The sequence below is a fragment of the Muscardinus avellanarius genome (assembly GCF_963383645.1).
Source record: "Muscardinus avellanarius genome assembly, chromosome: 16".
In the NCBI taxonomy this organism is placed as follows: Eukaryota; Metazoa; Chordata; class Mammalia; order Rodentia; family Gliridae; genus Muscardinus; species Muscardinus avellanarius.
Genome location: NC_137802.1, coordinates 2,457,234 through 2,473,115, shown reverse-complemented (window position 1 = coordinate 2,473,115; position 15,882 = coordinate 2,457,234). Strand labels below are relative to the sequence as shown.

Sequence of the window (15,882 nt, the reverse complement as noted above, 5' to 3'; positions counted from 1 at the left end):
AATGTTCCTGGGTTCAACCCCCACCAAGCACACACTCACACAGTTAAATATATCCATAGACTGGGCTGCACTAGGCCCAAAGGACCAGACCAGAATGAACTCACTAACACCAACAGTTCCAGGCTGACTTAAGAAGTCAGGACAGAGACAGGTAACAGGCAGATGTCCAAACAACACTGCGCACAGGCACAAGGAAATCCCCACTGCTTTACCCCGTCCAAGAAAACCAGCTCAGAAACAACTAATCTGCTTTCATCAGTCCACAGGAACATCCCCTCCACTTTATACACTGACATGTTAAGCCCAGCGCGGCGGCATCTGTCTATAATCCAAGTACGTGAGGCTAAGACAGAGGATGGCGGTTCGCAGACAGACCCAGCTACTTAGTGAGGCCCTCTCCAACTCAGTGAGACGCTGCTTCAGAATAAAGAATTAAAAATAAGGGTGAGGGCCGGGCGTGGTGGCGCACGCTTGTAACCCCCCACTTGGGAGGCTGAGACAGGAGGATCACACAGGTTCAAAGCCAGCCTCAGCTACTTAGTGAGGCTCTCAGCAACTCAGTGAGACCCTGTTTACAAATAAAATATACATTAAAAAAAAACAGGTCTGGGAGTATAGCCTGGAGGTAGAAAGGCTCTGGGTTCCACCCCCAGTACCACCAAAAAAATAAATTAATTAAAAATAAAAATAGGGCTGGGGCATAACTCCGAGGTAAAATGCCCCTGGCTTCCAACCCCAGTACTGTCAAAAAACCAAAAACTAGCTGGGCGTGGTGGCCCACGCTTGTACTCCCAGCATTCAGGAGGCTGAGACCCAAAGGATCGTGGGTCAGGGACAGCCTCAGCTACTTAGTGAAGCCCTCTGCAACTCAGTGAGACCCAGTAAAAAATAGGACAGGGGGTGTAGCTCACAGGGCGAATGCCCCTGGGTTCCATCCCCTGACCCGCAAAAAAAAAAAAAAAAAAAAAAAAAAAAAAAAAAACTAGTTGTGTTTTAATTTCGTCTTTTTTATTTTGGGTATACTGAGGTCTTGAACCCCAGGGACATTCTACCTCCAAGCTACACCCCCCAGCCCTTTTTTATTTTCAAACAGGGTTTGTTTTTGCTGTATTGGGGTTGGAACACGACTAAGACTTTTATTTTTTAATCCCCCGATAATGGGGATGGAATCCAGGGGCGATCTACCTCTGAGTGACATCTCTACCCCTATTCTTTTTTTTTTTTTGGTGGTACTGGGAGTGGAACCCAGAGGCTTTCTACCTCCAGGCTATCCTCCCAGACCTATTTTATATTTTATTTGGAAACAGGGTCTCACTAGGTTGCTGAGAGCCTCACTCAGTAGCTGAGGCTGGCCTCGAACCTCTGCAATCCTCCTGTCTCAGCCTCCCAAGCGCGGGGATGACAAGCGTGTGCTAGCACGCCCGGCTGACAGTCCTTTTAAGAAGCGCCAGTCGTGCACCCAGAGCAAGGCCGAGCGTGAGGGACAGAGTCTAGTGACCCTACCGGTTCCTTACCTGTCTGGTTAGGGCGGGGGCGGGGTGATGGGGACCTAGTCCATCAGAAAGACATGGCTGTCCTGCAGTGGAGAAAGGAGCTCAGATTCCAGGATTTTGAGGGGTCAGAAGACTATTGCGCGGGGCTAGGACTAGCTCGAGGGTGGGGCGCTCGCCCTGCACACGCAGAGCCCTGGGCTCCATCCCCAGCATCGCCATAATTAGGTGTTGGGTGGCACTTGGGGTACGGAGGGGGCTGGTCACCCAGCCTGCCACGAGATCTGGACGCCCAAGGAGAAGTCTGGGGTCTGGGAGACCAGGGGCAGCGGAAAGGCCCGGGCCCCACGCGGAGGAAAGAACACCAGCAGTCCGAAGGGGCTCCTCGACCAAGGGCGCGCATCCCGCGGGTGCCCCCGGACGAAAAGCGCCGCCGCGAGGAGCCCCAGGACGCACCGGCCGGGAGTCCGCTGTCCAGCGCCCGCGGACTGCGGAGGCCGAGAGCGCACGCGCGGCCCGGCCGGAGGCCCCGCCCACCCCGCGCGGATTGGCCCCGCCGCCACGGGGCGGAGACCGCGGGCGGGCGGGGGCGGAGCCTGGGCCGCGGCTGCGCACTGGGGCCCCACGCGCGGGCGGGTGGGCGGAGCGGCCCCCCGAGCGGGGGCTGGCGAGCGCGGGGAGGGGGCCGAGAGGGCGGCAAAGCCGGCGCGCGCCCGGCTGGGGGTGGAGGGCGGGGGCCCGCGGGCCGGAACAGCCGCGGCAAGCGGCGGCGGCGAAGGCAGCTGAGGCGGCGGCGGCGGCGAGCGGGGGTCGCGGCGGCGGCGGCGGGCCCGGAGGCGGGCCAAGGAGCCGGGCGCGATGGAGCGGAAGAGGTGGGAGTGCCCGGCGCTCCCGCAGGGCTGGGAGAGGGAAGAAGTGCCCAGAAGGTCGGGGCTGTCGGCCGGCCACAGGGATGTCTTTTACTATAGGTGAATGAGCGCGCCGGCCGCGCAGGGCCCCAACGGGCGCCTCCCAGCGGCCTCTGCGCCGGCCTGGGCGTCCCTGCCCCGGGCCGCGGCCTGGGCCGCGCGTGCGTCGTGCGTCCCGGCGTGCGTCGCGCGTGCGTGCCCGTCAGGCGCGCGGCGGCCCAGTGCGCATGCGTCCTGCCGGGCGCGCGGCCGCATGGCTCCCGGGCGGGCCAGCGCGGAGGCCTTTGTACCCGCGGCCGTGGGCAGCGTGCGCGCTGGGCGAGGGGCGCCGGGCGGCGGTCAGACGCTGTTGGGAGGCGGGGTGGGGGCGGGTTCTCCCTCTGGTCCCTTGGGGCGCTCCCGGGGTTGAGCGGAGCCCGGGGAGGGTGGCCAAGCCGTGGTGTCGGGGAGCAGGGCACGTTCCCGGGCCCACCCCCGCCCTGGGGATGAGCTCCGCAGGGGGGCCGGGTCTCCCAGCCGCGTTTTTATTTTAGGGACCCCCCCTCGCTCTTGGGCATGTTCCAAGGGCGCTGTCCCTCGCGGTTTGTGTGCCCTGGCTCGAGACCTCGCCTGCGACCCCGGAGCCCTTGAGACGGTAGCCTTGGCGGAGAGCTGCCGGGGGCGCGGTCCTGGACGAGCCCTCCACCCCGAGTGGAAGGAGGGGCCGGCTGCGGCTTGGGGAACGGCAGGGCATCCCCTTGGACGAACAAAGAGTCACTGCCTGCCGCTCTGGCTTGACAGGCGGCCACCTGCTGTGTGTTCTTTCATTTTGAAAGTTTTCTTTTTCTTTCTCTCGCTGGGGATCAAACCTAGGGAGACAGTACCGCTGAGCTACACCCCCAGCCCGAGGGACGCGTTTGATTCTGAGCCAGCTTTATCGCTTCTTCAGTGTTGGGGTGCCAGCTTTGTGCTGGAGGTGCCGCCTCGCCTGGCCAGTGAGGGGGTGCATTGGAGCGGGGCATCGCCTTAGCCGTCTGAGGCCCAGCACTCTGGGCCTGTGTCGGTCTTTGCTGTCCTGCCTTTGTCTTTGGAAGCTAGAGTGAGGGGTAGCTTGTGTTTGGAAGTGTGGTAACTGGCTCAGAGCAAGATGAGGTCTTGATTTCCAAGAAGAGCGGGGGTGGTCAAGGGGAGGTGGGACCCTTGGGCCTGCAAGGTGTACTATAATTAGCTGGGACTCCATAAATTGAGATTTTCATGCATCGAATAGTGGGGCTACAGTCTGTTTTTCTTTTGGGTACTGGGGATTGGACCCCAGGAGTATTCTACCTCCTAGCTACACCCCCAGCCCTATTTTATTTTTTATCTTGAAACCAGTGTCTGCTAAATTGCTCCTTGGCTGGCTTGGAACTTGGGATCCTCCCGGGATGTCAGCCTCCCAAGTACTGGGATTGCAGGTGTGCAGCACCACTCCCAGCTGTAAGCAGCCTCTCTGAGGGACACTGGTTGCTACCCTTGTTCCCTGCCCCCTGACTTCACTCCTTCACCCGCGCTTTAGAAAGCTGGAATTCTTGGAGTTCTGTTCTGGCCGGGATCTGCCAGAACGGGTTCCATGCACACTGGTAGGCTTCAGGGTTCCCTTCACACACAAGGGCTGCTGAGCAGTCCGAGTGGGCCTCTCTGGTGCTTTGTTAAATTAACACACGCCTCCGCAGCACCTGCTGGGTTTCTGGCCTGGCCATTCGGCTGGCCCTAAGAGTGGGCCCTCCTCTCTTGGGGTCGCTAGGTCACCGGGCGCCTCCCCTGCGGTCCAGGCTGGGGAGGGCCACTCTGAGGCGGTGGACCTCTGCAAAGGCCCATGGTTCAGGCGCTGAGTGTCCAGAGACTGGTCGCCACACCTCTTGTCCCTGTGTAACCAGAACTTCTCAGGTCCTCAGCTGAGCCCCACCCTGAGCCGGCCGGCTGTAGGAGGTAAAGCTGGGCTAGTGCAGCGCTGCTCCACGGTCGGGTCTGGGTGCTCCTGGGCCAGGACCTTGGTCTTGGGATACTGGCCTCTAGGACTCTGGGCGAAGCTCAGGCCGAGGGGCTCTTTTTACTATATATGGTTTCATCAGATCTTTAGTTCTCATTCAATAAAATATCCAGTCAAGCCAGGTGTGAGACAGATCTATCATCCCAGTACATGGGAGGCTGAGACTTAAGGACTGCACATTGGAAGCCAGCCTCAGCAACTTGGCAAGACCTATTTCAAAATTTTAAAAAGCTTGGGGGAGGATGGCGGGCGTGGTGGCCCACTCTTGTAATCCCAGCATTTGGGAGGCCGAGACAGGAGGATCGCAGTGCAAGGACAGCCTCAGCTACTGCCTCGTGAGGCCCTTTGCAATTCAGTGAGACCCTGTCTAAAAAAAATAAAATAAAAAATAGGGCTGGGGTATAGCTCAGAGATAGAATGCCCTGGGTTCCATACCCAGTAACACACACACACACACACACACAGAGGCTTGGGGGGGCGTGGTTGTGTGTGCTTGTAATCCCAGCATTTGGGAGGCTGAGACAGGAGGATCACAGTTCGGTGACAGCCTCAGCTACTTAGGCCCTCTGTTACTAGTGAGACCCTGTTTCAAAATAATAAGAGCCGGGCGGCGTGGCGCACGCTTGTAATCCTAGCACTTGTGAGGCTGAGACAGGAGGATCGCACAGGTTCAAAGCCAGCCTCAGCTACTTAGCAAGGCTCTCAGCAACTTAGTGAGACCCTGTTTCCAAATAAAGTATAAAATAGGTCTGGGAGTGTAGCACAGAGGAAGAAAAGCCCCTGGGTTCCACGAACAGTATCATACACACAAACACACAAAATAAATAGACTAAAAAGTAGGGCTGGGGGTGTAACTTGGAGGTAGAATTCCCCCAGGTTCAATCCCCAGTACTGCAAAAAGAAAGAAAAAAGAAAAACTTGGGGAATCAGCCATGGTGGCACATGCTTATATATTCCAGTACTTGGGAGGCTGAGACAGGATGATACTCAGGTTCAAAGCCAGCCTCTGCAGCCTAGGCTCTCAGCAACCTAGTGAGACCGTTTCCTTAAGAAATAAAATCAGAGCCAGACTTGGTGGCTCACACTTGTAATCTCAGCATTTGGGGGGCTGAGGCGGGAGGATCCGGGTTCCTGGACAGCCTCAGCTACTTAGGCCCTCCGCAACTTAGTGAGACCCTGTTTCAAAATAAAAGAATAAGCTGGGCGTGGTGGCGCACACTTGTAATCCCAGCATTTGGGAGGCTGAGACTGGACAATCGTGGACAACCTCAGCTACTTAGGCCCTCTGCAACTCAGGAAGACCCTGTTTCAAAATTAAGAATAAAAAATTGGGCAGGGGATGTAGCTCGGAGGCCAAATGCCTCTGGGTTCCATCCCCAGACCTGCAAAAAAAGAAGAAAAAATTGGGCTGGGGGTGTGCCCAGAAGAATAAAAGCCCCTGGGTTCCTCAAACAGTAACACACACAAATAAATAAATAAATAAATAAATAAATAAATAAATAAATAAATAAATAAAAATAGGGGTGGGGTATAGCTCGGAGGTAGAATGTCCCCAGGTTCAATCCCCAGTACTGCAAAAAAAAATTTTTTTTAAATACTTCAGTGGTCAGCTGTGGCGGTACATGCTTATATATCCCAGTACTTGGGGGGCTGAGACAGGATGGTATCCGGTTCAAAGCCAGCCTCAGCTACTTAGGCCCTCCACAACTCAGTAAGACCCTGTTTCAAAATAAAGAATAAGCCGGGCGTGGTGGCGCACGCTTGTAATCCCCACGCTGGGGAGGCGGACACAGGAGGATCGCACAGGTTTGAAGCCAGCTGCGCTGGCTTAAGAGACCCTGTTTCCAAATTAAAAAAAAAAAAAAATATATATATATATATATATATGTATGTCTGGGAACATAGGCTGGAGGTAGAAGGGCTTCCAGGAACTCCAGTACCACACAAAATTAAAAATTAAAAAAATAAAGAATAAAAATATAGGGCTGGGAGCCGGGCGTGGTGGCGCACGCTTGTAATCCCCGCGCTTGGGAGGCTGAGACAGGAGGATCACACGAGTTCGAAGCCAGCCTCAGCTACTTAGGCTTTCAGCAACTTAGACCCCGTTTCCAAATAAAATATAAAAAAGGTCTGGGAGTATAGCCCGGAGGTAGAAAGCCTTTGGGTTCCACCCCAAGTACCACCAAAAAAAAAAAAAAAAGGGCTGGGGATGTAGCTCAGAGGTAGATTGCCCTTGGTTTCCATCCCCAGTACCACAAAAAGAAAAAAACAAGAAATAAAATCAGGCTGGGATGTAGCTCAGAGGTAGAATGCCTTTGGGTTCAATTCCCAGTATCCAGGAAATAAAAAAGCTAGGGGTATAGCTCAAGGGTAGAATGTTCTTGGGTGCAATCCCAGTACCACAAAAAAGAAAGAGGGCTAGCCACCTGCAGTTGGGAGGCTGAGACAGGGGAATGGTACCCTGTTTCAAAATAAGTAAAAAGAGATCTGGGGTGTAACTTAGAAGTAGAATACCCCTGAGTTTAAAAAAGGGGGGGGGGGCTGAGGGAGCCAGGCATGGTGGCACACACCTATAATCCCTCTACTTGGGAGGCTGATAAAGGAGGATTACACGTGTCCAGTCTCAGCCTCCGGAATGCTGGGATTACAAACCTGCTCCACCACACCCAGCGACCCTGTCTGAAACTAATAAGTAAGCCGAGTGTGGTGGCACAGGCTTTTAATCCCAGCATTCCAGAGGCTGAGACTGGAGGATTGTGGTTCGCAGACAGCCTCAGCTACTTAGGGCCTCCGCAACTCGGTGAGACCCTGTTTCAAAATAAAAGAATAAAAAACAGGGCAGGTGGTGTAGTTCAGAGGTCAGTGCCCCTGGGTTCCATCCCCAGACCCGCCAAAAATAAATAATGCCAGGCGTGGTGGCTTGTAATCCCCCCAATTCCCCCTCCCCCCGTTGGGAGGCGGAGACAGGAGGATCATGCAGGTTCGAAGCGCTAGCTTAAGAGACCCTGTTTCCAAATATAAAAAAGTATAAAATAGGTCTGGGAGTGTAGCCTGGAGGTAGAAGGGCTTCCAGGAGCCCCAGAACCACCAATCAATCAATCAGTCAATGAATAGAACTGTGGTTGTAGCTCACAGGTAAAATGCCCTGGTTTAATCCCCAGTCCCACACACAAAAAAGGAGGAGTTGGGAGTTAGCTCAAAGGTAGAACCCACCTGGGTTCAGTCCCTCATACCAAAAGTAAGTACAGAAGTAAAAACCTAGTGAGCGGAGAATGAGCACATCAGCGTAATCCCAGTACTTGGGCAGCTGAGACGGACAGTCACAAATCCAAGGACAGCCTCTGCAACTTAAACCCTGTTTCAAAATCAAAAGTGCTAGAGTGTTGCTCAATGGTAAAATACCACTAGGCTCAATCCCCAGTACCAAAATAATAAGTAAGTAAAAATGGCCAGGGTGGCGCAGTGATAAACCACCCCATGTCCAGTCCCCAGAATCCCCCCAACAAATGAATAGCCAGTGCGTGGTGGTACACGTGTGTCATCCCAGTGCTTGCGAGGCTGACATAGCATCGCAGGCGAAGACCTTCAGGAAGTAGTAAGACCTCAACCACCCAGTGAGATGCCAGAGATGCCGTTTAACTTTTTTTTTAAAAAAGCCTGACAGTCGGGTGTGGTGGCGCACGCTTGTAATCCCATTCAGGAGGCTGAGACAGGAGGATCACAGTTCGCAGTCTCAGCTACTTAGGCCCTCCGCAACTTAGTGAGACCCTGTTTCAAAACAGAATGAGCCGGGCGTGGTGGCACACACTTGTAATCTCTGCCCTTGGGAGGCTGAGACGGGAGGATCGCACGGGTTCGAAGCCAGCCTCAGCTACTGAGTGAGGCTCTCAGCAATTTAGTGAGTCCCCGTTTCCAAATAATATAAAATAGGTCTGGGAGTATAGCCCGGAGGTAGAAAGCCCCTGGGTTCCACCCCAGTACCACCAAAAAAAAATAGGGCAGGGGGTGTAGCTCAGAGGTATATACCCCTGGGTTCCATTCCCAGACCAGCAGTAAAATAAAATAAAAAATAAAAAAAAGACTAAAAATTGGGCTGGGGGTGTAGCTCAGAGTTACAAGCCCAGGGTTCCATCCCCAGTAACTGTAACAATAAAATAAATAAATAAAAAAGCCAGCCAGGCATGGTGGTGCACGTTTGTAATCCCAGCATTTGGGAGGCTGACAGAGGAGGATATCATTCACAGCCTAAGCTACTCAGGCCCTTTGCAACTCAGTGAGACCCTGTTTCAAAAATAAAGAATAAAAAATAGGGCTGGGGGTGTAGCTCGGAGGTGGAATGCCCCTGGGTTCCACCCCCAGCACAGGGGGAAAAAAAAAAAAAGCCAGCATGGTAGCACACACTTGTAATCATAGTACTTTGGAGGCACTGAGATAGGAGGATTCCAGGTTTGAGGACAGCCTCAAGTAGTGAGAGTCAGCAATCTAGCAAGACCACAGGCACAGGTTTACAAGTGTGTGTGTGTGAATTGAACGAACCCTTGGGCATTTTACCTCTGAGCTGCATCCTCCAGCCCTATTTTATTTTTTATTTTGAAGCAGGGTCTCAAGTTGTGTAGGATATTGCTTAGTTGCTGAGGCTACATAGCTGATGCTGTCCACAAACAGCTCCCAAATGGTGGGATGACGCTCTCATGAGATGGGGTTCACCTACAGAGCAGTCCGCCCCTGTGGAAGTCGGTGGCTTCTTAGCCTATTCGTACATCTTCAGATGTGCGCAGCCATCGCCAGATTCCATTTTTGCAGTACTGGGGATGGAACCCAGGGGTATCCTACCTCTGAGCTGCACCCCCAGCCTTATTTTTTATTCTTTCTTTTGAAACAGGGTCTCACTGAGTTGCAAAGGGCCTACTAAGTAGCTGAGGCTGTCCGCGAACCGCGATCCTCCTGTCTCAGCCTCCCGAGTGCTGGGATTATAAGCGTGCGCCGCCACGCCTGACTCAGATTCCATTTTAGACTCTTCATCACTGAAGGCCAGGACCGCGCTAACATCCTGCAACACAGCCCCGCCCCTCACCCACTGTCGTCCCTGGCCCCTTCTGAGGGGCCGGGTGCGGGTGTAGACGTGCTGGCTCTTGGCTCCTGAGTACTGGGGGTCCCTTCCTTGGGATGGTTTTCCTTCTTTTATTCTGGGAGTTGAGCCCCGGGGCATTCTACTTACAAGCCCCAGCCCCTTATTTTGAAACAGGGTCTTGCTAGGTTGCTGAGGGTCCCACTAAGCTGCTCAGGCTGTCCTGGAAGCCAGCAGCCGCCCAAGTGCTGGGATGGCCGGCGGCGGCGCCAGCTCCCCCTTTGTGGTCGTTTGAGCCTCTGGTTCTTCCTTGCCCTGGGCTTGTCATCATCAGTCCGGAGCATAATGGGGAGAGCGGACCTTCCAGGGTCCTCTGCCCCTGGGGCCCCAGGCCGCGCAGTTCTCCCTCCCAGCGCCCGCCCTGAGCCCTGGGCACCATCCCGTTTCCTGGGGGGACTGGAGAGCGCAGCTTCCTGGGCCCCAGCTGCGGGTCACCCACCCCTGGCTGGGGTGCTGTCACCCACTGTTTCCATGCCGCTGGGCTGGCCGAGTCGGCTTCCTTCTGGCTGGACTGGCTTCTGAGCCGTCCGAGCCGTCTGGCCTCTAGGAGCCTGCCCTAGAGGGTTCCAGAAGACAAAGGCTAGCTGCCCACCAAGCTCGGCATGAGTTATTAATAACAGCAGCTGTTTAGAAGTCACTGCGTGACCCAGCTGGCCTGCTGAATACCAGGCAAGTGCTATTAGAACTATTTTGAATGACTTTTTTAAATATCAATACCACATAGTTCAAAATTGTTTGCAGTTTGGTGTTTTAGTGTATTCACCGGTTTGTGCCACCATCACCACCGAATAACACCAAAACATTTTCATCACCCAAAGGAAACCCTGCCGCCATGGGCCGCCAGGCCTGTGCAGCCTTCTGCGGGAATCCATCTGCCTCTGGACTTGCCTGTTTTAGACGCGTCCCATGGTCCCATGGTCCGGGCACGTGCTGGCTGTGTGTCTTCAGGGCCATCCTGTTGTATCCAACATCAGAGCCTCGTGCCTGGGTGGCACTCTGATGTCTGTCCGTCCACCCGTGGACCTACGAGCCATGGGCTACGACATGCGTTCCTCTGCGGGCGTGTCCGCGGGTCTGGGGTCCACTCTAGGGTGCAGTGGCCAGGGCACGTGGAAGTGGCTTCAGCGCGTTCAAGGGGCCGCTGGCCGGTTTCCGCATGGGTTGTTGGTTCTACACCCGCCTGCTCGCTGCCCTGATCCTGCCAGTCGCTCCGCAGTGTGGTTTCAGGTGAAAGTCTCCTGAGACCCCCTTGGGCCCCTCCAGGCAGTGACCACCCAAGGCAGGGCCCGGTGCTGCCCCGCCCCCGTCCCGGAGGGCTGCTCTCCACACCTGCCCAGTTCGGGCCTTGGCGCCAGGCCGCAGCAGGCCCGGGGCCCGGCTGGGGGGCTCGGCGGGCTGGGGCTCGGGGGCGCCCCGGCTGGGGGGCTCGGCGGGCTGGGGCTGGGGTGGCCCGGCGGGCTGGGCCGAGCCCGCGCCGACCCGCCTCCCCTCCGCTCGCTCGCCCGCAGCCCCAGCGGGAAGAAGTTCCGCAGCAAGCCGCAGCTGGCGCGGTACCTGGGCGGCTCCATGGACCTGAGCACCTTCGACTTCCGCACGGGCAAGATGCTGATGAGCAAGGTGAACAAGAGCCGCCAGCGCGTGCGCTACGACTCCGCCAGCCAGGCCAAGGTGCGCGGGCCGGGCGGGCGCCGGGCGGGGGCGGCCACGCCCTGCGGGGCCGGAGGGAGGGCGGGCGATGGCGACGATGGCGACGGCGCGGACGCGGCCCGCCTGGCTCCCGGAGCCCGCGCGGCGCCCCCCGCCCCCAACGCGGGAGCCGGCCTTCGGGGCGCGCCACCCGCGCCGGCCGTGGGCTGGGGCCGGCGTGTCCCGATGCATCCCCTGGTTCCCGCAGGGCAAGCCCGACCTGAACACCGCGCTGCCCGTGCGGCAGACGGCGTCCATCTTCAAGCAGCCGGTGACCAAGATCACCAACCACCCCAGCAACAAGGTGAAGAGCGACCCGCAGAAGGCGGTGGACCAGCCGCGCCAGGTGAGCGCAGAGACCGCCCAGGGCCGGGGAAGGGGCCCCAGGAGCGCAGCGAGCGGACCTTGGGAGGCTGAGACGGGATTGCAGGTTCGCGGCCAGCCTCAGCTGCTTGGTGAGGCCCTCTGCAACTTAGTGAGCCCGTTTCAAAATAAAAAAATAGAGTCGGGCGTGCGCCACACTTGTAATCCCAGCCTGGAGGCTGAGACCCACCAAAGGATCTCGGTTTGCAAACAGCCTCAGCTACCCAGCAAGGCCCTTCACAACTCAGCGAGGCCTTGTCTGGAAACTAAAAAGACTAAAAATAGGGCTGGGGCGTAGCTCGGAGGTACAGTGCGCCTGAGTTCCATCCCCAATACTTAAAAGGACTGGGGGTGTGTGGCTCCAAGTAGAATCGCCTGGGTTCAATCCCTAGTACCACGAGAAGTAAAGTAAGGTAAAGGAGCCCAGATTCTTTGGGATTCCGCCCTTCGCAGCCGAGCCTTGCTCTGCGCCCGTTCTGTGGGAAGCATGCCTTGCGGTCACCAGTACCGGGAGCGGGGAGGGACGCGACAGAAACAAAAAGAAACTTAAGCGCCCAGCCCGGGACGGTGGCGCAGCTCCGCCTGGCCAGCCGCTTGGGAGGCTGAGACAGACGAGGCTCGCAAGGCCAGCCTCCGCACCTCAGTGAGGCCCTGCTTTAAAATAGAGAAGAAAAAACAGGGCTGGGGTGTAGTTCGGTGGTAGAATGCCCCTGGGTTTCATCCCCAGGACCACAGAATAAATAAGTAAGGCTGGGAGTGTAGGAAGGGGGACAAGACTTGAGCACCCCGTGATGGAGGGACGCTGCCTTCAATTCCTGCGACCACAAAAAGATACAGAACCTCTGGCTCTTTCCACACTTGTGTACAAAGGCCTGCCGGCTGCCGGCTGCCGGCCGGGCCTGGAGCTGGGAGGCGGGACGCCCGACTCTTGGGTGGGCTTGTGGGGGAGGTGGCCCCCGACCGCCCACGCGGCCTCCTTTGCAGCTGTTCTGGGAGAAGAAACTAAGTGGCCTGAGCGCCTTCGACATCGCGGAGGAGCTGGTCAGAACTATGGACCTGCCCAAGGGTCTGCAGGGTGAGCCCGCCCCACCCCCACCCTGAGGGAGGAGACCCCAGGCGGGCTGGCCGGGCTGGGCTGCTTTCTGCTGCTTGACCTTGGGGCTGGAGGAGGCCTGTGGGCGGGGACTCCCTGTCCTTCGTGTGGTTGGATGGCGGTGGTGTGAACCAGCCCGCCTGGCCCTTTCCCCTTCAGCGGTCCTAAGTAAGGAGACTTGCCAGGGCCAGGCCGATGGCGCGTGGCTGTAGTACTTGGGAGGCTGAGACCAGAGGATCAGAGGCTCAGGCCAGGCTCAGTGAGGGCACGAGGCCCAGCATCACAAAAGGCAAAACCACTTCAGAGGGCAAGGGCAGCGCGCTGGGCCCTGCCACAGGCTTGGGTCTGGACGGCTTGCAGCTTCACAGCCAGCCTCAGCAGCTAGTGAGGCCGCACTCCCCAGCTTACGAGGCCTCTCAGAATTAAAAAGAGAGCCGGGCCTGGTGGGCACACTTGTCATCCCAGCGCTCGGGAGGCTCTGCAACTTAGACCCTATTTCAAAGTAAAAAGTATTAAAAAGTAGGGGCTGGAAGTGTAGCTCAGAGGTAGCATGCCCCTGAGTCCAATCCCTAGTACCACACCAAAAAAAAAATCCAGGTTTATAATCCTAGTACTTGGGTGGCTGAGACAGGAGAATTTCAGGTTTGAGGCCAGTCTCAACAGCATAGGGAAACCATGTTCTGTTTTCAATTGGGAAAAAAAAAAAAGCCGGTGTGGTGGGCACGCTTGTAATCCCAGCATTCGGGAGGCTGAGACGGGAGGATTGCGCGGGCAGCCTAAATCAGGCTGGGGGTGTAGCTCAAAAGTAAAATACCCCTGGGTTCAATCTCTACAACCACAAAAATAAATAAATAAGTAAATAAATAAATAAATAAAGCAGTCCAGATATAGTGGCGCACACTTGTAATCCCAGCATTTGGGAGGCTGAGACAAGAGGATCACAGTTCGCGGCCAGCCTCAGCTACTTAGGCCCTTTGCAACTCAGTGAGACCCTGTTTCAAAATGAAGAATAAAAAATAGGGCTGGGGTGTAGCTCTGAGGTAGAATGTCCCTGGGTTCCATCCCCAGTACCAAAAAGAAAAAGAAAATTAGGACGGGCAGGGGTGTGGCCTAGAGGTAGGTGCTCCTGAGTCCCTTCGGTCATGCTCAGGGAACCCTGAAGACAGAAGCCCAGAGGTGCCGCCCCTGACCGCCTGCTGGGCACTGTCCTCCCTTCCTGGCAGGGGTAGGCCCGGGCTGCACTGACGAGACCCTGCTGTCGGCCATCGCCAGCGCCCTGCACACCAGTACCATGCCCATCACGGGGCAGCTCTCCGCCGCCGTGGAGAAGAACCCTGGCGTATGGCTGAACACCACACAGCCCCTGTGCAAAGCGTTCATGGTGACCGACGAGGACATCAGGTACCCGCTCAGCAGCCCCACGCCCCGTCCTGTGGCCCCGGCCCCACAGCTCACAGGCCTGGCCCTGCAACCTCCTAAGGATGTTCTCAGACACAGAAGGCGTCTTCCAGCCGCGTCCACAGCCTGGCGGGGGCCGTGTCCGCCCTGCTGTCGGGAGCCGGAGGCGGTGGGCAGAGGAAGGGGCAGCACCGGAATCCGCCCACGAGCCCAGCACAGGGAGCCAGGGACCGGCCACTCAGTGGGTGGACACCTGGACTCCCTTTTTCTTCCCAAACCCCTTAAGCAATAGTGAAGGAAACCCAGACCACCACGGGGCAGAGTAAGGGAGCCCACAGTTGGAATGCGGGGCCGGCCCCTTAACGATGTGCACGCCCACAGCCCCAACACTTGGGAAGCTGGACACCACCCTCTGCAACCAGCAAGTTAAGGAGCAACAGTTAGGCCAGGCGTGGGGGCGCACGCTTGTAATCCCAGCATTTGGGAGGCCGAGGAAGGAGGATCATGGTTCCCAGGCAGCCTCAGCTACTTAGTGAGGCTCTTTGCAACTCAGAGAGACCCTGTTTCAAATACAGAATAAAAAATAGGGGTAAAAGCTGGGCGTGGTGGTACACGCTTGTAATCCCAGCGCTTGGGAGGCTGAGACAGGAGGATCACACAGGTTCGAAGCCAGCCTCAGCTACTTAGTGAGGCTCTCAGCAACTCAGTGAGACCCTGTTTCCAAATAAAATATAAAATAGGTCTGGGAGTATAGCCTGGAAGTAGAAAAGCCCCTGGGTTACACCTGCAGTACCACCCAAAAAAAGAAAAAAAGAAAAAAGGGAGCCGGGCGTGGTGGCAAAATAGGTCTGGGTGTATAGTTTGGAGGTAGAGTGCCCCAGGGTTTGGTCCCCAGTGCCAGCACCCAAGTGGCGTGCCAGTGGGCAAGGTGCCACTGAGTTTAGTAGCTTGTTGGCTGGGTGAGTGCCTGCGGCCCAGGGAGGTGTCAGGAGCATGGCGCCCCACGGCGCCACGGGGAGTGGGGCACGGGGTGAGCGTACCCGCAGTCCTCCCCTCAGTACCTCTGCTGGCTGCTGGGCCTCCCAAGCCCCGAGCCGCAGGGCCTCGCAGCATCCCTGTCCCCAGGAAGCAGGAGGAGCTGGTACAGCAGGTGCGGAAGCGGCTGGAGGAGGCACTGATGGCCGACATGCTGGCCCACGTGGAGGAGCTGGCCCGCGACGGTGAAGCGCCGCTGGACAAGACTTGTGTGGATGAGGAGGATGAGGACGAGGAGGACGAGGAGGAGGAGGAACCCGAGCCGGACCAGGAGCTGGAGCGCGCCTAGAGCAGGTGCCGGGTCGGCGCCCCTGCCTTGGCCCCACGCCGGTGGGGGGCGGGGGGGGGCAGCTCTGCAGATGCCCTGGCCTGGAGCGGGGAGGGGCCCAGGCGCTGCCCTCCAGCCTCGCAGTGACCGTCCCCCGTCCTTCCAGAGGCCGTGCCTGGGCCCGAGCCGCATGCGAGCTCACCTCTACTCTGCGCGCCCGCAGACCTAGCCCACAGCCGCGCTGGGCCGCCGCTCGCCTTTGCAGGACTGGGCTCTGGAGGGAGTGGGGCGCGCTCCTGAGTCCTGCCTGGGAGGAGGCCCCCCAAGTGTGAACTCAGGGCCTCTGGTGCCCCCGTTCTTGACGCCAGCCTTGTCCCCACGGCTGCTGCCCAGGCACTCAGTGCAGGAGGGCTGCCAGGGCACCCGTGCCCAGACCCCGTGGCCAGGTGGCCTGGCCCGGCCGCCTTGCTCTGCCTGCAGCCTGCAGCGTGAGGGCAGCGTCGGG

At 57.4% G+C, this 15,882-nt stretch overlaps 1 protein-coding gene across 1 annotated transcript; it reads left to right on the top strand.

Annotated features, from left to right (window-relative positions):
* Positions 1–2,243: 2,243 nt before the first annotated feature.
* MBD3 (methyl-CpG binding domain protein 3) lies at positions 2,244–15,650 on the top strand. Its single transcript, XM_080713260.1, has 7 exons — positions 2,244–2,362; positions 11,043–11,202; positions 11,429–11,566; positions 12,568–12,658; positions 13,900–14,077; positions 15,200–15,403; positions 15,544–15,650. Exons 1-6 carry the CDS (start codon positions 2,349–2,351, stop codon positions 15,396–15,398), a joined length of 780 nt encoding a protein of 259 aa, XP_080569386.1. The 5' UTR covers positions 2,244–2,348; the 3' UTR covers positions 15,399–15,403; positions 15,544–15,650.
* The last annotated feature ends 232 nt before the right edge of the window (positions 15,651–15,882 follow it).

Bases quoted from the DNA above. Each gene is read 5' to 3' on its own strand.
- MBD3 (XM_080713260.1), top strand. The intron at 11,203-11,428 runs GTGCGCGGGCCG...TGGTTCCCGCAG, and splicing joins ACTCCGCCAGCCAGGCCAAG to GGCAAGCCCGACCTGAACAC. The intron at 14,078-15,199 runs GTACCCGCTCAG...CCCTGTCCCCAG, and splicing joins GTGACCGACGAGGACATCAG to GAAGCAGGAGGAGCTGGTAC.